At 48.2% G+C, this 19,920-nt stretch overlaps 1 protein-coding gene across 9 annotated transcripts; it reads right to left on the minus strand.

Annotated features, from left to right (window-relative positions):
* Positions 1–1,445: 1,445 nt before the first annotated feature.
* nfyc (nuclear transcription factor Y, gamma) lies at positions 1,446–19,717 on the minus strand. Of its 9 annotated transcripts, none has more exons than XM_029122986.2 (11): positions 19,608–19,717; positions 8,440–8,543; positions 8,244–8,312; positions 6,914–7,027; positions 5,584–5,679; positions 4,150–4,320; positions 2,703–2,774; positions 2,294–2,446; positions 1,905–2,015; positions 1,738–1,791; positions 1,446–1,600 (listed from the first exon to the last, which is right to left on the minus strand). In XM_029122986.2, coding segments are annotated over exons 1-11 (1,068 nt in total). In that variant the 5' UTR covers positions 19,609–19,717; the 3' UTR covers positions 1,446–1,477. The 9 variants fall into 9 exon arrangements, with proteins under 9 accessions (XP_028978819.1, XP_028978820.1, XP_028978818.1 ...); XM_029122987.2 differs by having other exon boundaries at positions 1,446–1,597; positions 8,244–8,315; XM_029122985.2 differs by having other exon boundaries at positions 8,244–8,315.
* Between the last annotated feature and the right edge of the window lie 203 nt (positions 19,718–19,920).

The following is a 19,920-nucleotide window of genomic DNA, read 5'->3' on the forward strand; positions in this document are numbered from 1 at the left end:
TAAATCACCCCAAGTTCGAAATATGGCAGTAAAAAATGCTGGGAAAGTAATGCATGTGACCTTTTTAATTTTTTTAATTTTATTTTCTCACAAACCCAAACAGTTTGTTTACAAAAAAAGGACAACAAAAATAAAATGTGTACCCAACTATTGCATATCATGCTGGCAGTTTAAACTACATGCAAACAGACAATCATAAGGACAAGGATAATGATCATTACTTAAGAGAGGGTGGGGGGCATTTAAGAAGAAAAAAAGACTGTGACAACTTACAGCTGGTATTAAAAAAGAATCTATAAAAGGGGCATTCTCCAGTTGAGTAGTTTTTGTACATGAGGTGGATTTCTAATAACAGGTTAAGAAACCCACAATCCTCTCTCTCTGTGGTAAAGGGAGAGTGGGGGGTGGCTGAAAAAGGCCTAGCCACTTCCTGCTCTGAGAACGATAGAGCGATGAGGGTGATGATGAGGGGAGAGATGAGGATGGAGGAAGAAGGTTAGGAGAGAGGCCACAGAAGAGGTGAGATCACTGGTCAAGGGGGCCTGGGAAAGGTATACTGGACAATATCAAACACACACACGCGCAGGCGCACACACACACGCGCACACAAACACACACACACACACAGAATAGAACATCTGTCATCAACGGCATGTCTCATCAATGTAAAAAAAAAAAAACTGAAGGAAAAAAAAAAAATAGATAAAGGAACTAACTTCAAACTATTCATTGACCTATCATGTGGTTTGAGTCTCATATAGTTAACAAGAAATTGTGAATGAAATGCAATATGTTAGAGTATGGCTTTTTCATTGAAATGTCTACACATGGAACTAGAGGGGCATGATTCATATTCCCTTGGTTTGACAAAAACAACGGCAGAAACGTCCTTAGGATACGTCCCAAACTGGCACCCTATTCTGTAGAGCACAATGTTTTACCAGAAGCCCATGTGCAGCCAATGGGCTGGGGACAGAGAAAGTGCCCTAGCTAGGGAACAATGCGCTATCTGGGACACTGTTACGGAGAACACAAAACCCACATAAATGAGGAACAGACAGTTGGTCAGTAGAGGGAGAAAGGTCTTGGAGGATTCAGCCCGGCGTGTTGCTCTCGTGAATGGGCACTGGGAGCGGCCTTTCAGGGGACGATATGAGGTCAGGGTGGGGGTGCCGGCGGGGAGCCTGGACGCAGAAGACAGACGGACGTGACATGGGAATGGACAGAGGAGCAGGGCAAGTCCCTTTGGTATCTGGCCCAGGGCAGGGAACAGAAGGTGGCGGCCGTCCTCAGAGCGTCCCCGGCATCTCCGTATGATGTCACGGACCGGTGTATCCGTCAGCCGTGTCGGGTGCACCCCAGGAAGTCCCTTGGCTGAACCGGCGCGGTCCTTATGGAGGGTAGTGGGGGGTGGGGGAGGGGGGCCAGCGGGTGGGGTGGGGGAGGGGGGGGGGCTTGCCGTGCACACCTGGGGCCTTTAGTCGGCGCTGACCTGCGCAGTGACCTGTCCGTCGGCCGTCTGATTGGTGGACTGAATGAACATGGGCTGGCTCAGGTCCTGCCCTGCTGGCATCGTCACCTGCTGGATCTGATACAGCTGCTACAGACGGAGAGAGAGAGAGAGAGAGAGAGAGAGAGAGAGAGAGAGAGAGAGAGAGAGAGAGAGAAACAGTGAGCGCACGGGTCACATTTCGGCTGTACATCAAGACAGAGAGGTCATCTGTACGGTCCACCCACCTGACCGTCGGTAAACTGGTTGAACTGCTGCTGGCCTTGGTCCGTCTGTGTAATCTGAGACAGAGAGATGAGGGGGGGGGGGGGGGGGGGGGTGTTAAAGCCGTTCGCCAAGCCTGTTAAGAGCTGTACCAGATCAGGGAACATGGGAACGGGCGTGGTCCATTTACCTGTACTTGCTGAGTGTTCCCCAGCGTCTGTATCTGACCCTGAACTACCTGCGTGCCAGAGACGGGCTGCGCCAGCCGGATGTACTGCAACTGGCCGGTGTTGAGCTGCACCTGCACACAGCCACCACAGGGGGGAGACAGAGTCAGCGCAGGCCGAGGAGTCGGCCATCGCACAGCGTCAGAAGTCACCCTGACCGTTGATCTAGTTGGAGCAAAGCTTCCCAAAAAGGGGAGGGGGAACGTTCTCCGGCTCCACAGTGCATTTCAGAGTATCGACCTTTAATATCCAACCCCAGAAAGTGCTGTGGCCGTCTAACTAGAAAATGGAGCTTAGCAGTATTTTTACAGTAAGGTCATTCAGGGATACTTGACCCCTCCATCCCTCTTACAGGTATCTGCTGGATCTCCCCGGTGTTGGTGATGATCTGCTGCATGACCTGCATGGTCTGTCCTCCCGATTGGACCGTCTGGGCCTGGCCCTGGGAGGACGCCTGGACGATCTGGACCTGCTGGTCCCCCACCTGCATGGTCACCGGAGCACTCTGGGAGCGATAGGAGCACATGAGGTCGTCGGTGAGCGATGACTGCGAGTCTGGCGATTTGCAACACACAGTGACTAAGGCGGACAGCGCGAGGCAGGCCAGTCTCTCTGCAGGAAGGCGTGGCTACCGAATGGGACCTAACACCAACTAACTAGACGTCTACAGTCCGGTCATAAAGGGGGAGGGATGAGCGGCAGGGAAGGAGGCGGGGGGCCGTGCGGAGCGGCGCTACGGCAGGGCTCCCAGGGGTGTTTACCGTGATGGGCGTCCCCTGTGACTGGGCTACCTGCACCTGGTGGAGCTGCTGCATGGTTGCCCCCTGCAGCACCTGAAAGGGGGGGTGGGGGGGGTTGGAGGGGGGGGGGGGAGGAGGAATGGAGGAATGGAGAGGGACGGCAAGGAAGAAAGAGGAAGCGTTTTACAGACATGACACCGGGCACATGCAGAACATACAGGAACAGGCCGCGACGTGAGAGCGCGCGCACAGTTAAATAACGCATGAAAGAAATGCAAAGCAGAAGTGGCGTAGGTGAAGAAGCCATGGCGAAAATGGCAGCTATGAAAAGCAGATGAAGTGAACGCAGACGGGGACAGGACGCACAACAGAATGAAGGTCCCTCAGCACAGATGTGCAGCAGCAGTGGAGGCTTGGTTTCGTAACAGATCAGTCCATTAGGGGTTTTGTGACCCGTGAGGGAATGTGACAGAACTGGTACATCAGTGACGACTACTGACATGACACACTTTACAGGCCAGGATGAACCCCCCCCCCCCCCCACTCTTTTAGAATAACAGTTTGTACACCTCCTCCACCCCCCCCTCATAACCCTGGAGTCAGGGATGAAGACCAGGCTGAGGGTCAACCCATCTCTCTGCTCCAACGTCGCTCCTCCTCAGACAGTACAGTGGGGGTGAGAGGAGTCTCACAGGGACTAAAGTGGGTCACTACACAGGGCAGGGCCATATTTGGGCCCTAACCCGGCCTGGTCGGCATCGCTCCAGACCTCCAGGGGAGGGGGAGAGGGGCTGGGCAGGTGTGTGCTGGTGGAGGGGGGGGGGCGTGATTATGCGCTGGGGTCATTCATCCCGACTGGCGGGGAACAGAGTGGATGGGCTGTGCTGGTCAAAGGTCAAGTCAATAAAAGACACTCATCACACCCCTTCTAGTGTTCAGCGACTTGACAGAACTGTTGACCAGGACTATCTGTCGTGCGTCTGTTGACCAGGACTATCTGGCGTGCGTCTGTTGACCAGGACTATCTGGCGTGCGTCTGTTGACCAGGACTATCTGGCGTGCGTCTGTTGACTAGGACTATCTGGCGTGCGTCTGTTGACTAGGACTATCTGTCGTGCGTCTGTTGACTAGGACTATCTGTCGTGCGTCTGTTGACTAGGACTATCTGTCGTGCGTCTGTTGACTAGGACTATCTGTCGTGCGTCTGTTGACTAGGACTATCTGTCGTGCGTCTGTCTTCGCTATGCTTCAGTCACTTCTGTGTTACCATGTGTGTGTGTCTGTGTCTCTGTGCAGGCACCTGTGTTTGTGTTTTAGTGTGTGTGTTTTAGTGTGTGTGTGTGTCTGTCTGTGCGCATCTGTGTGTGTGTGTCAGTGTGTGTCAGTGCTTCTGTGCTTGTCTGTGTTTCAGTGTGTGTTTCCGTGTGTCTTTGCTCCTGTGCTTCTGTGTGTGTGTTCTCTGGTGTACCTGTCCTTGTTGTGGTTGTGTGATGATGATCTGTCCAGGCTGTATAGTGGTGGCCTGCTGGGCGGTGGCCTGTTGGCCCTGCTGTTGACCCTGGACCTGCCCCGGCTGCTGGGCCAGGGTGAAGTAGTACTGGACCGGCTCAGCTGGGGCCACCGTCTGACGCACCTCCTCCTGTAGACCCCATCACAACCCCAGAGGCAGAGAGAGACAGGGACAACCGAAAGAGGGAGGAGTGAAGAGATGGAGAAGCCTATCAGTCCATTACATCTCCATGAATTATTTTGCCAGTGTAATATAATAGGATGATAAATAACTAATGTTGCCTGGAGGAGGAGTAATGTGATTCTGAATACAGACGGCCCAAATGGAACCCCAGGCAGTGCACTGCATTTGACCTGGACCCTGTGGGTCAGTCCTACGGGCTCTGGTCAAACCTAGGGCAATACAGGGCACCATTTAGGACACCATCCGAGGATCCATTAGCGCCGAAGGACTTTGATGATTCAGGGGAGAGCGCTCAGACTCAAGGCCTTATGGGGCAATGTCAGCATCTTTCACAAGAGAACACTTCAGACACAAAAGGACTGTTTCCATTTCTTAAAGCCAGACGGTGACTCACTACTGACAATGATTGAATCCTAAACTGCGAACGGAAAGCTAATTCAGTGACACATTGGACATATTGTCAACCAGTAACAAGCACTTTGCTTCTCCGCGCCGCAGTCTTCAGTAAACACATGGCTTCAAATCACCCGCAGTAAAAGCCACAGCAAGCTCCCTCATTTCTCTGGGATCTAAAATGTACGCGTGCATATCTAGGTGGCACTGCATGAAAGCTTTGACAAAACAGCCTAGATTGTTGTTATTGTAATCATGACGGGGAGCTGGGAGAAACAGCGCGGTGACCGGAGCTGGTTGGCTGGTCCTCCAGAGGGAGTTGGGGGGGGCGGGGGGAGGGAGAGGGCGGCGGGGGGGGGGGCGGTAGATATGTCCCCGTCACCAGAAGCGTAAACACCCCTCTCCCAGCTCGATGATGTCACAGCTGAGAGTGTAGGATGTTTACACCCCTGGCCACAGATCCGCTCAATCGACCGACTGATGCGTGGATGAACGGAGACAACAGAACGATTCAGGGTCACAGCAGGCGTGAGGGCTGCCGCCCAGTCTGTAACATGCCGTATGCAGGAGACTTATCGAACACAGTCAGGCGCGTAACACCGCAGAGAGGGCGTCAGTGGGGACAACACAGAGTGTGTTGACGGTAGGGTGGTTGAAGGTAAGGGACAGCCAGACGCTGCAAACATCCGACTGAAAGCTTATGTTCCCCTAAACCTAGCTTCCAGTCAAGGATGTTTACAGCGCCTCCAGGCTGCCAGGAGTGGTACTTCACACTGCAGGGTGCCTGAAAGGAAACGTGCACACCCACACGCCTACCTGTCGTTTAGGGGGCTTGAGCTCGTCCCGGGGCACGATGTCGATGAGGAAGTCAAACTGGTCGAACTTTGTTATCGCCATGGCAATGTCGTTCCTCTGCAACGCAAGAAGACAGGACGGTGAACATGAGGTTAACACATTCCGAAGGAAAAAAACTACTCTGAATATAAAACTGTCTCTGTACTTAGTACTTCTGCCGCTCACTCCAAATATAGCCTTTCTGGAAGTGATTGAAGAAAATATACACTTCTAGGTCAAACTAGAAGATTTGGCACCTCTGTGAACAACAAAAAGGACGTCACTCAGAGTGAAACACTAAAAAGCTGTACTTCGATGACACAACACAATACTAGGTGAAACCATAAGGAACAGGCCCACTGGGAGCAGCAGGAGAGATGAAGGGCACTGGGGTGGCTGTATTCTTAGCATCGTGGTTCTCCCGGCGCCCCACTCAGGGCGCGTGTAATTTTCCACAGGATATTGAAGGTTAAGACCCCACAGTGTCTCCCTACATCATGGTCTATTTATAAGGCTGTGATTAAAGTCTTGTAGCATCGCCTCACATCTACAGTTGGTATATTGATGAGCGTCGTCATGGTGACCCTGATCGGCTTGCCACTGGCACAATAGAAACCAGAGTGTGTGTGTGTGTGTGTGTGTGTGTGTGAGAGAGAGAGAGATTGCAAGCAAAGCCCTCGTATTAATAAAACACACACAGGGAGAAACGTCAGACACACGTAACACCATCTGTGGTGTAAAAACGGAATTAAAATGCGAGGAAATTGGCATTCTATTTTGAGTCTGTTAACAGAGCCACCGAATGACATGTTTATTCTTATTTTGAAGAGTGTTATTAGGCATTATTTGACCTGGTTGTTACAAAACTGCTAGAGAAAACCTTTTGGAGGACAGAACTTTTATCACCTGTCTCCCAGGTGTGACCGGTCAGGCTTTTCAAACCACTTCGATCAGCACTCTCTCTTCTCACTCGAACTGTCCTTCCTTCACCCTCTCCTTCCCCTTCCCCTTCCCCTCTTTCTCCCACCCTTCTCATTCTCTCTCCTGCTTTCCCTCTCTCTCTCTCTTCCACCCCCCCTCCTTCTTTAGCGTCACTCCGGGAACTATGTAATTCTCCTGGCTCTGTGTAGAGGGAGCTAGCAAAATGGCGTTGACAGAAAAAGTGGGTCACAGGAGTCAGGCTTTGGCTTTCAGAGTCAACAGGGAGAGGAGGAATTTAACAGAGCCGAACCACAGGGGGTGGCAGCGTGGGGCCACACACACACACACACACACACACTTGGTTCAGCATGTGAAAGAGGGTGTGACTGACCTGCAGGGTGCGTCGCTTGTTGTCCTCCGTGTGGATCCAGGCCCTCAGGGTGAGTTCTGTGATGAAGATCTGAGCAGCCTTGGCAAACAGCACCGGAGCCTCTGCACTGATCATCTGGAAATGACAAGATGACAGGTTAGGGGCAAAGAAAACACACACACAGGCTCCTACTACCACCTCACTGACACACCCCGGCCAACCTATCAGACGGGCCCCGCGTGATGTGCAGTCTACCAGGGGCCCCGCGTGATGTGCAGTCTACCAGGGGCCCCGCGTGATGTGCAGTCTACCAGGGGCCCCGCGTGATGTGCAGTCTACTAGCGACGCGCTGATCCCTTCAGACGTTTTCTCATCCCACTTAAGCTGCTGGTGCTTAGGATACACTGCTATCTGAGGAGCCTTTTTGGATTAAAAGATCCAAGTCCCTTATAATAAATGCTGATTTAATACATGGGTCTGTGTGTTTTAACACAGAAAAACAGTGTGATCCATGATGGACAAATCAGTCCTTTGTAGTCCCCCCCCCCCCCCAAAAAAAAAAAACCAAACACTGCAATTAAAAGTTAAACTCGGGTTTGACCTTTATCCAACAAACTATTCTGAAGACATCCAAACACAACAAGCATTATCAACGATCGGTTTGGACACTTATCGGCCATTCTCATCTCCTTACCTCCTCTGCTCTCTGGTTCTCCTTCTGGACACACATGTGATTCACTTTTTATAAACAGAATGTAAAAATAATAAGAATTATTCTGTGTTAACACTGGCCACGGACGTGTGCGCTAGGAACACGGGGTTAAACCATCGAGCTGTTTGTTTTAAATCGCACCACCGCTGCAGTAACGGTTCGGTTTCAGTTTCAGTTTAGCAGACAACATCTCATCAAGAGACATTAGTGACCACTTTTGTTCAGCACTTCATCTGCTTTACACAGTTTAAGTCTACTTCAATACAGAAGCCACTTGAAATGAAATGCCATGATCAATAGACATCTTTTCAGAATGCATGCCTGTCCTCTCAGAGCAAAAGCACGCCTTTATCGTTGATATCCTGAAGATCTAATGCTGGGCTATTCAACTCACTAATGCTGGGCTATTGATTATGTCTTCTGCTCAGATGGCAGGATGTGGTGTGGCACTCACCTAACACGGCTAATTACGTGCCCAATAATAACGGTTTTAACATTACGGAAGGCTGGGGCTGTTCATTTTCAGCCTGGAGCCATACACACGCTAAACAAAGCTATGGTTCCCAATGTATATCGGGTGATGACATCACAGTGTTCACAGTGGGAGGCGACCAGTTGCGTGGAAGCCCTGCCTCCTACCTTCACATCCTCATCCAACTTCATGATTTTCTTAATACGGGCGAGAGGCAACTCCTGCACGCGGAAATCCTTCTGAAACAGAGCGAAGGGGTGTTAGGGGCAGGTAATGTGGAAAACCATTTCTGAAGTGTCTGTCTGTCTGTCTGTCTGTGTGTGCGTGTGCGTGCGCGCGCTTGCGTTGGAAGGAGTGACGTACCACCGTGAGGTTCCTGATCTCCTCCATGACGCGGGGCCAGAAGGACTGCAGGCTCTGCTGGGCATCGCTGCCCCCGGCGCCAAACGAATCTGCAGACATGCTCACTGAAGGAGGACAGGTGAGGGAGGGAGGAGAGAGGAAGGCAGGCAGGAGAGGGAGGAGAGAGGAGGGCATGCAGGAGAGGGAGGAGAGAGGAGGGCATGCAGGAGAGGGAGGAGAGAGGAGGGCATAGAAGGGAGTGCAGGAGAGGGTGGCAGGGCAGAAAAGAGCAAAACATCAGATACACTCCAAACATAAGAAACCCAGGCTCCTGTATGAACGAAGTGAACTACGACCCTGAGCAAGTCGATCAACTTTTCAGTAGTCACTGTGCAGTAAATAGACCACCAGATCAAATAGCAGCAAAGGCCTGACTGACTAGAGCTCTGGGCGTCCATAGAATGAACAACAATTAGAAAGCCTTCTATATTTATCCAGGGTCGTTTCTATTTGTATCTGGTCATCATTCCTGCGTGTTGACGAGAGCGATGACAGGCCGCCACATTATGCTGAACGGCTCCATCATGTTAGCCTACGGCTCTCGGCTGTCATGACCCTGGGTGTCTGAGTAACCCCGAGAACGCGGGCCGCCCTGAACACCCTATGGGGATGGAGTACGAGAACACATCGTGGACCAGTACGCTGCTACACTCAAAACACACACACCAAACCTTGTGTAACATGAGACCAGAACACGGCAGGTTACTACAGCACGCCAGGAATGCTGCTGTTAATACTGGCCTGCCTGTCTGAGCCTGCCGCCTCCTCCTCTATCTTGATCTCCCTTGGCCTCCTCCTCCCCCCCCCCTGAGAAGAATGGGCGGGCGATGCCGGCGGCGAAAGGAAACACTAATAGCATGGGTGTGGCGTGTCCACGCTGTGAACAGTTCAGCAGCTCTAATCCAGCGGGGGGGGGGGGGGGGGGGGGGGGACATGTAGCAGTCAAACCAGTTATGTGGGTCAAACGTGACGAGGGACAGAGAATCAACACACAGCACAGACACTTGCTAGTCCTCTGTACAAGACACTGGCCATAGATGACCAGAACTCAATCTGAACAGACGGGAGGAGGGGTTCAGAAATCAGACCAGGACTGAGTCTGACCTCCAACGGTAGCTGTGATGGCTGAGGCTGTCCAGTGTCGTTTCAAGGTTGATTATTAAGTCCTGGTTCAAATCATTAACCAACTTAACGTATCATTGCTTATTTTCTGAATATTATCATTAGACATGAAAGGACTTGTACAAAAAAATATATATGTTGTATAGGGATTTACTAAACAATCCCAGCATTCCAGAGGGGCTTACATAATGATGATGGGATTTGTAGTCTTATGGCGGAGACAGCTGAGCTAATCTTACACTGACTAAATAAATGCCCCCTCTGTCCTTGTTTCCAGTATACTGTACCTGGTCTGGTCTGGGCGGGAGGATGACGAAATATTCAAAATGTGTTATGAACAGTATGATGACATGTCTTCTTCCAGGAACACCATTTTGTTTTTCCACTGCATATTTGCACAGCTTTAAGGCAACCGGGCGATTTCAGGAGTTCAGCGTCATGAGTTATTGAGGATACGAGTGTGTGAGTGAGAGAATCTCTGCCTGTATACTCTTCAACTGCTAAACAGATAAAGGATAATTAGACGTTTCACCAAACACCATTAGAGAAGACAATCCAGCTCATTACCTTGCGAACACTGTGTGCGCGTGTGTGAAGGAATTAAGAGAAAACCCTTTATCAAAGAGATTATTTAACAGTAGGGCCTAACATGATCTATGACTCTGCCTCCTGGCAAACACACGCTGGCTTCCTCCCAGAAAATTCCTTCCCTATATTCCCAACACCCTAGCCCCTAAAACGCAAATAGACTTTTCCATTCGGAGTCCCCCTTCCCTTCTGGGGACCGAATCCGATTGGACTATCCTTGTATACACATGTAAGCGCACAACCTCAGACGACTGAACTAACCAAGTGAACGAACGACCTTCGTTTCCCCTTTGGGAGAGAGCATGTGATAAAAATGTCAGCTCACAGTGCAACCCTGTGACCTTCAACATACACACGCCGTTAGCTACAGACTAACAGTCACGCCAGTCGTGAAGAGGGAGGGGGAGGGAGAGACCCTGGATCAGTAGCAACATGCCTAAGAGCGCTGGTGTACTGTAACTATATTGATATAGCCTACTTTCACTCACATAAATGGAAACGGTGCATTAGCACTCTGGGCTAGAAACAACGTTTCTACTAGCTAGGGCACAAAGACAGAGTTACGGGTGAACCCAACATGTCCACGAAGAGGCATCTGTCTCACGGGAGCATGACGCTGTGTCTTGATGGAGACTTGCTAAAAACTGCGCCTCAATATGTTTGTTCCTGGTTAAATTAAAATGATCCAGTGGATATTTGCGGATAGAACAAAAGGTGTGTCCAACAGCAGCTGCGCGTGTACATCCAACGCAGGCCATGCTGACGAGTGAAACCTGACCACCTGGTCGCACTGTTGCTGTACGACCGCATAGCCGCTGTGCCGCAACTTAATGAAGTTGTCTCCCCTGCAGCTCCATTGCCCTCCTCTTTACGTCTCCCCTGCAGCTCCGGAGCGTCAGCCCACTCACAGGACAGACACACAGGCTAAGAATTCATGGATTCAGAGAAGACACACAGGTAACATTACTACTTGCACTGTCCCTTCTGATTCCACAGGAAGGAAGACCGAGACCCGAGACAGAAAGTGGTTCTCAGACTGGAGTTTGTCTCTTATAAGGAGGCCGCGTCCTTCGCCCGGGTAAATAACGCCGTTGAGTGAAACGCTGGAGTGTTGTGCTGTGAGTTAAGAGCTTCCTGGCTGGGAGATCAGAAAACTCACAGTGGTGTTAAGTGAGGACGGTGGCAGAGAGCTGCTCCAGACAAACTGTTATGGATGGTTAATGGGCCGAAGAGGAGGACAGTGGAAACCTGGACATCTACTGGAGGCATTCAGAAGAACAAGTGGACTGGACCATTTAAGAAAGGATTAATTGACTACTGGACAATAACAGAAGTGTTGCCTCTAGGATGCTAAATATTTGCAGCCAGCAGAATAAAAAATTAAAAAAACTTTTAATATATATATATATATATATATATATATATATATATATATATATATATATATATATATATATATATATATATATATATATATATATATATATATATATATATATATATATATATATGCTTTTACCATTATTTATGCAAATTACTAGTCAGATATAAATGTGGAAAATAAATAAAATATCATAAATATAAAAGAATCTAAAACAAATAATCTAAAATTCCTAAAATGCAACAGAAGGGCTGGAAATCATTGTTAAAATGAAGCCATTAATTAAATGTCATGAAGAAAAGGAATTCACCATGGTAGAATACATAAAAAAACATTTCCAGAAGAAGCATTCAAATTCTAAAATGTTTTCTTTGGCCATGTTAAAATGCATTGAATTCTGGAAATTTGCATTAAAACAGACCAATGTGGCAAACAGATAGCCAATGGCTTCTTTCTGGTTGCATTTTGTTCACAGTAAAACTAAACTGGAGCCAGTAATAGGACATGGGTTTATAGTCATGGCATTACGACTGGGTGGCTACAAGATGTAGAGGACGTCATCTGCACTAACCCTGAAACAGAGGAAAAACACTGCTCATGTGAGGGTTTGTTTTGTTATATCACTAACATGACTCCAATAAATCTTCCTCCTGTATCATTAAGTCCACCTCTAACTGGAATGACCGTTCGGAACGGAGACATCGGCCCACAACCCGCAGAAATGTTCTCTGTTTACTGGAACCTGTCCAGGAAAAACCTACTCTGGTGGCCAAATGATAAAAGTATTTAGAGATTTGTGATTGGCTGACAGGCAGTCATAGACAAGTCACGTGCCAATCCCGCGTAGTCCTCTCTCTGTGACAACAGCCGAGAGATGAGGGCAGATCCGTGCAGAGGTCACACAACACATCTGATTAGAGACACACTGAAGGAGAAGAGCATTACTCACATCATTAGCCGCTGAGTTGCATTAACTTTCCTACTGTACACTGGGCTATACCTCATAATGAACTGAGCCAGGGTGAATGATCGGCAGATTATCAGTGAATTATGTATGATAGGCCGACAGTGCAAACAGTAAGCGGGTGCAAATTGCTCAAGTCACATATACTGTCCTTGGCAGAGTTTACTTTCTACAAGCACGACTGCCTTCAAATCATAAACAGTGCAGATACGTAAAGTCAAGGAAAGCGACTAAAAGCAAGCTCTCTGTGTTTCAGAAAGATACAGACTCAGTCATTAGCCCTTTGGGGTTGCAATGGTGATTTTTGGGGGGCAGAATCGATGAAAAACAGGAACATTGGTAAAACGTCATTCGTGCAACAGAAAAAGTAATCATGGTATTTTTGGAATGACATTGGAAGCTTAACCTGCCTGCCTCATCTGGTCCTATTTAAATGACAAACACAATGTGTAAAAACTGCCAAGGACAAGCATGAACATGCATTTCCAAATCAATCACTTAAAGATGACGACAGGGAAAGAAAATGATAATTCCACGGAATCAATCATAGTTAAATCTTGTTTGGGACAAAGCAGCAGCATTTCAAACTCAACCAACTGTCCATAGCCATTCGGGACAGAGATAAAATCCCACTGAATTGGCACTGTTGCAGGGTTCCTGGTAAATGATCTACTGAAGCACAACAAAAACAAAGAGCCGAGTTCCCGTTCTCTGTCAGTGATTTACAGATTAACCAAGAACACATAGCAGGACCTGCATGCGTACATTGTGATTTGTCCGCAGTGGATTTTGTCATTAAAAAGAGCAGCCTGACAGCATGCCCTGAGCCCGGTCCAAGACCTCTGCCCCGGACCGCTACGCGGCTCCAGACCGGCAAACTTTGCCCTTCAAAGCAACTCCAGGAAGCAGTCGCTCGGGCTCTTCCAAGGTCATTCAACATAGATAGGGGGGGGGGGGGAGCTAAACAGAGGGACAAGCGATCAAACTTTCAGTGCAGCTCTTTTAGGAACAACTTGGCCTGTATTTCCTTCACTTTCTTCTGAGGCTGTTCTGTGAGCAAAGAAATGAAGCATCTAAAAACAGAAAATGAAGCCCCTTCTCCTCCTTCCCTGTCCTGTCAGCCCCTCAGTGCCATCTCCCCCCCTCTGCCCAGAGGAAGACTGCAGGAGCCAGTCTCACATTCCTGCGACCTTCATCCAACACGGGCCCAGTCAGCGCTGGCATCACGGAGGTGGGCGGGGACAACGCTGACACCTGCATACCAGCTTCAATGACAACACACACGTGCACACGCACGCACGCACGCACACACACAGCAAACTTCATCTGGCTCATATGCAGAATACACACACGGCATAAAATACACACTCAGAGAAGAGGCACAAGGGCAAATTAGTAACACACACAAGAGCGGTCAATTAAGCCAGAGAGGCCTCCGGCTGAACGCATGTGAGGTTGATTTGGTGTGTCTGTTTTTATTGACTCTCCCCCCCCTCCCCCCGTGGCTTCTACAGTGCGGCGGGGGACATAAATGATATTCAAATCTGATGCAAACCCCGACGGGCGCTGGGATTTGGCAGCTAGGGCTTTAACTCCGGAGTTATTTTTAGTCACCCCTCGCTCTCCCCCAACGGGACATTTTGTCAGAAAGAGAGAGGCACCGATGGAAACTTTCAATTAGGTGGGAGGAGAAGCGGGGGAGTCAAAACAGAGATGTTTCAAAGGTCCCATCTAGAAGGGACCATGGGGAAACAAAACTCTGCGGTCTGTCCCTGAAGTTGACAAGACGATCAGTCAGGGTTAAGCAGTCTGATTCTGTAGCGGCCAGTCCTCATATACGTCACCACTGGGGCCCCAAAACCTCCCCAGGGCCCCCAGAAATAGGAGCTATCGCACGTGTCCCCGAGACATCCATCAGGCTGGGGCAATGTTGCCCTCTGCTCTGTATCACTGTCAGGGAAGTATAAACAGGCTACAAGGACTGGGCCTTGGGACGCATCCACAGTCACAGCACCGCCACCATCTTGGATGACTTTGAGGACTGTCTGTCCGCGCGTGCGCGTGTCTAGCGCTGGGTTAGCCTAGCACAGCTCTACATCCATCAACAACATGCACACAGCCCGGAGAGACTTATGCTCGCTGCTGTTCCCCTTCAGACCAAAGTCAAACAGACATCTGCAGGGTGGCACGTAATCACCAGCGACGGCCGTTCCACGGAACGGCCAGCCGGTTGTAGGTTCGGTTGGTGGAACCGGCCTTCAGTGTTAGCAGCCTAAATTGTAGGACACTTTGGAAGACATGCATATGAGTTAAGGAGAAATAAACCTTGAGTCTCCAGCAATGAAATCAACCGTGGGGGGAAAAAACACTGTCAACACTTTCAATTCTGCAAAATGCTAACTAAAGATGTCAACAACGACACTGCTGTACTGGACCGACAACTGAAGGACACGGGGGCAGCTCAACCTAACTGCTGCCCGCTGCAAAAAAAAAAACAAAAAAAAACACACGCACTCAGATTTCTCCCAAGGAGAGAAGTGGAGGACGACAAAAGATGGGGGAGGAGAAACAGAGAGAAAGGGAGAGACAGAGAAAGAGAGCATCACATCTCTGCAGAGAGAGGAGAAAGAAAGAGAGCAAGAATGATGAGAAAAGTCCACAGGGGATGTGGAGGAGTCCAGCAGAGATCTAAAACCCAGCCAGGTCTGTGGTTACTGGTGTGTGTGTGTGTGTTCACACTTACCCTGTGCCCTTCATACTGTGCAGTTTTGCCGTGGGAGAATGAGAGTGGGGAAGAGAGAGGCTGAACTCTGTACTGTAGAAGTCTCCTTGAGAGGCGAGAGAGGGGATCTGGTCGACACAGAAACTCTCTGTAGTCCTTTATATCCTCAGGCCCCGGTCCCAGGAACAGACAAAAGACAGTCCGTCCGTCCCTTAAAAAGCTTACAGCCTTCGCCATACAGAGAAGAGAGATCACCCCCCCCCCCCCCCACACTTTCATCTACCCCTCCCCCTCTTCTCAGTCGCCTCCTCCAACCCTCACCGACCCCCTTCCCTAAACACATACCCCTCTCTCCTGTTTCTCCGCTGGCCAAGTCCCCTCAAAAGCCCCGCGGCTGAGCGTCTCCCTCCACACCGCTCGTTCCTCCTCACTCTGGCCATCGACCCGTGCATTTGTCTTTCAGTTGACCCCTGCCTCAGCACACAGGATGGCAGACAGAAGAGACAGGGGAGAGCGAAGCGGTGGCAGCACAGCGGCACCCCGAGTCCCTGACAAAAATCGCCTCCTGCTTCCTTTCCCTTTAACATTCAAAAGTAATCAATCTAGCCTGCTACATGATACTCTGATTCCGACCCTGGCCAGGCTGCTGCCCCGCTCTCTGAAGTCCCTCCAATCAGACGAGACAGCCCTCCCATTCTATTGGCGGAGCCACGCGCTTGTCAGCCCTGACACTTCCCCCCTCCCCACCCTCCAACCAGCCTCCTTTCACCGACAGCCAACTTCCTGTTTTAAGTTACCTTGAGCTGCAGGATAGGGGTCAGGGAAAGAAAAGAGTAAGGGAGAGAAAGAAGAAGCTGACAAAAGAGAAGAAAAGTTCTAAAAAAGCGCATAGGGAGCGAGTGAGGAAGAGCAGGTGGTAGCTTGCCTCTGCATTCGGTGTCCTCCGGCTGGTCTTGTGTTTCTCATGGCTGTACGGAGAAGGAACCGCTGGCTGCTCTCTGACAACTGTTCCCTGCTTATTTACAATGTCAAACTAAATGTCTCCCCGAGTCCCGCCTCTCTGCAGCCAGGATTGGCTGACAGGCCAGTGATGCAAGAAACCTGCAGACCCTGATTTGTAGAGGGGACTGTCAGACAGGATACTGCAGGTTGCAGCCACATGATTTAAAGTGAAACAACGCATTGAGCAGGGTATCTCGTGTGTGTTCACAAGCATACAAACACATGTCTTTTCTCACAGTCACAACAGGAAGAGCTTTAAAACGTCCATCTACTAAATACTGCAGTCTTACTGGTGACAAAGCAAAAACACTGTCACTGAAGGGCATAGTTCATTTACAAAAAAAACATTGTGAATAATTACTTCCTCAGTTAACTTTGTGAGAATAAGTTAAGCTACACAATCTTGCTATGGTAGTAAGATCAAGATTCAGCAACAGAATAATGACATACAGAACAGAACTGGGCTGCTGAAGACATACCTAGTAAAGATGTGTGTTCAGTGTTTGTGGGTAAGCAAGAGCAGAGATTATGTCAATAAACACAGCCGTTGTTGTCTTGGCTCTAAAGCTATGCTCGCAGCCACTTCTACCCTTTAACACGTCATAATAAAACCACATCACGCTTTGAGTAACTTACCAGAAGTTAAACAGACTTTCAGACATGAGGTTCCAAACACTAACACCTTGTGTAGGCCATTGCATCAAAAGCATGCATGAGTTACTCTGGTCAAGAGTAATGAACGACAGGAATACTGTGGCATTTAGGATGATGTTTGGAGCACTAAATGGGTAAATACCAGGTTAGGAACCGATTAAAGAAACCTGGTTTCCATGTTACATTTCATGTCAATGAAGTGTACTTAAGTAAAAGACTTAGGTGAGGAGGGACAAAAGCAATTTGCTGAAAGTTGCGTTTAGGTGGCAGTCTGCACAGGGGATGGTGGAATGTCCTGAGGCTTATCCTGCATATTACTGCTGCAAATCCCCCACTGTACAGAGAAACAACAAGCCAGGGAGAGATGAGAGAGAACCAATGGGCTCCATCAATGAACTAACCAGGGGGAGGGGGAGCAGGAAGGATGGAGAAGGACAGAGAGGAGAGAGCGGCTAGGATGACAGAGAGAGACAGTGAGGGAGGGACTGAACATTGAAACAAAACAAAATGTTCCTGTTTCTATTTTGGTACAGAGAGAGAGCAGTGAAACGCAGCAGAGCAGGTAGCAAGCGTGTTAATGATTAGAGCAGGTAGGCTGCACGTTGATTATTCCATTCCAGCAGTAGCCGTCTGTGGCACTGGGCTAAAACCGAACCTCCACCCTAATGACACCTGACAAGGTCACTCTGAACCATAGACCTTCCCATGACTTGTGGTGCCTGGAACATGTTTGTTCGCTAACTCTGTTTAGAGATAAACAAGCAGGAGCCGGGCTATCAGTTTCACAAACGCTCAGTATATGACAGCCCTCTGGGCTGCGAGGCTAAATCATGCGCACACACGTACACACACCTGCATATAAACCCGGATTACCAACACACAAAAAGCATACATATTCGCACATACACAGCTTGTCCATCCTATATTTGGTTAATAAACTTGCTCTGACCTAGCTACAATCAAAGTGAAAAGTGTATATATTGAGGTTCATAGTTAGGTCACGTTATCAGGGCATCAAATTAATGTATACAACGAAACTTTTTCTGGTACGACAACACTGTAATGGCGCTTTCAGACCGGAAATACTGGTTGGGTTTTAAAGTTATCAGCAACCGTGTTGGGGTCATTTGTGAAAGAAAAAGCAGTAGCATCGTTCGTCACTTATAGACGTTTCAGGCACCACCCCCGAGTGTACATTAGTTGGACATCCCCTGCTTTACATGTAGCATTAAGGCTAGTTGTTGTGGGTGGTGACAACTAGTTTAACCAAGCAAAATAAGTCTAGAAATATTGTAGGCCACGAAAGTTAAGGTGGGGATTTTTTATATATTTTTTTAAATAGTACATAGGCTACTATTGGTACGCCCCAAAATGCACCTTCAAAGAGGTACAGTAATAAATCAAATGTATTTATAAAGCCCTTTTTACATCAGCAGTTGTCACAAAGTGCTTTTACAAAACACATGGCCTTAAATTAAATTATTTTCTTCAAGTCAATATTTTGAAGCAATAACACATCGTCAGCAAGAAAACAGAATTCCTCTATAGCATAAAGAACTCAAAAAACTAAGCAGACTCAATCCTCACGTTTTAAGTCAGTGCTAACTAAACGCATTCCACAAGAATCCCTGCCATTTTCCACACGGCAATGCTCGCTATGAACATGATACCCAAGGTAATTAGCAAATCCGAAAAAATATAAAAATGAAATGTGCGATTTCAATCAGTTGTTTCAAAATGTATGAATACATCTACTGTACTAGCTAACAAACACGAATGTGATTTATTGTGGATAGCTTGAGTACTGGTGCGAACTGTATTTATTTGTTTCCAATAGTACAGTACATGTACACTGCGCAACTGAAGGTATTTGGCTATTTACCTTGTTAGTTTACATTGGCAAACTAAAAAGTATTAGGCTGTTACTGCAGAGCTACTGTATAACTACATTAACCAATGGGATGAACAGATAATCTAAACCAAACCGCTACCGATAAACGTAACTACCTACTCTAGTTAAGTTAAGTGGTTGATTGTTACGCTAGCTAGACAACTGCACAGTCATCATACACATAATATATAAGATAACTGTGGCCAAGTGTAGATTGGTACTGCTAGCTACTGTTAGCATCTGTCTCTTTTACATTCGTGTAGTCCGCAAACCCAGTCAACGGGAGAGAGAACTGGAAGGCGACGATGCAGTCTATTGTCAGTGGCACACTTTACTGTTAATTCGCCCCTGAACAACAGGCAGTTATAATCAAAGGAAAGTTTACAAAGCTGTGGAAAGGTTCTCTAACCAATAAAGACTACGTTTGGATCTGTCCTTCAGACCAATCAAACCTCGGACTAGATTCCACCAATCAAGGTTTCTAAGGGTTCAGTTCGTTGTGAAACTTACGCCATTCGGGATCTGGCAAAAATAGCCAGTCCCACATAGCAGCATTTAGTGAAGAGCCAACATGGCGGATTCAGTGTGATAGTTTCCTGACCGCCTCTGTTCCTTTCAGCTGGCCACCAATAAGCGGCTCAGAGAGCGGGGAGGGAAATGGCGCCTATGTTCATCTTCCAAAACAATCGTCTATTGGACAAGAAGAGCAATTGAAAATGCTCAAAGTAATAGCCCGAAATCCACATATATTGCGTATGGGTTTACATATGAACATTAACTATGTATATAATTTGATTTTACTCACTTTGTTTTACGGGTTCGCAGTGAAGTTCAGCTCAGCGTATTATTTATTTTATTTCAAGTAACAACGGGAAACAAGATGGCAGCCACGTACTTCTGTTTGAACCGGAAACTATGCTACGTTGCCGCGCTGACGTTAATTTGCTTCACAGAATCTAAGTGTAAACTACTAACTTTTACTGTTTCACATAATTATCTTATCAAATTAATTGTATTCCGTGAATCATTTAGTACCTGCTCGGTGTAGTTAATGAGGTTGTTCCATGCCCTTTTGTTATTATTTGGTCAGCAGATTTTTTTAAACTTGTAGAATGTTT

The sequence above is a fragment of the Esox lucius genome, chromosome 10 (assembly GCF_011004845.1).
Source record: "Esox lucius isolate fEsoLuc1 chromosome 10, fEsoLuc1.pri, whole genome shotgun sequence".
In the NCBI taxonomy this organism is placed as follows: domain Eukaryota; kingdom Metazoa; phylum Chordata; class Actinopteri; order Esociformes; family Esocidae; genus Esox; species Esox lucius.

Coding starts and splice junctions, on each gene's coding strand:
- nfyc (XM_029122985.2), bottom strand. Junction 5,680..6,913: donor ACAAGCGACGCACCCTGCAG/GTCAGTCACACC, acceptor CTTGCGTTGCAG/AGGAACGACATTGCCATGGC. Junction 1,792..1,904: donor GGAACACTCAGCAAGTACAG/GTAAATGGACCA, acceptor TCTCTGTCTCAG/ATTACACAGACGGACCAAGG.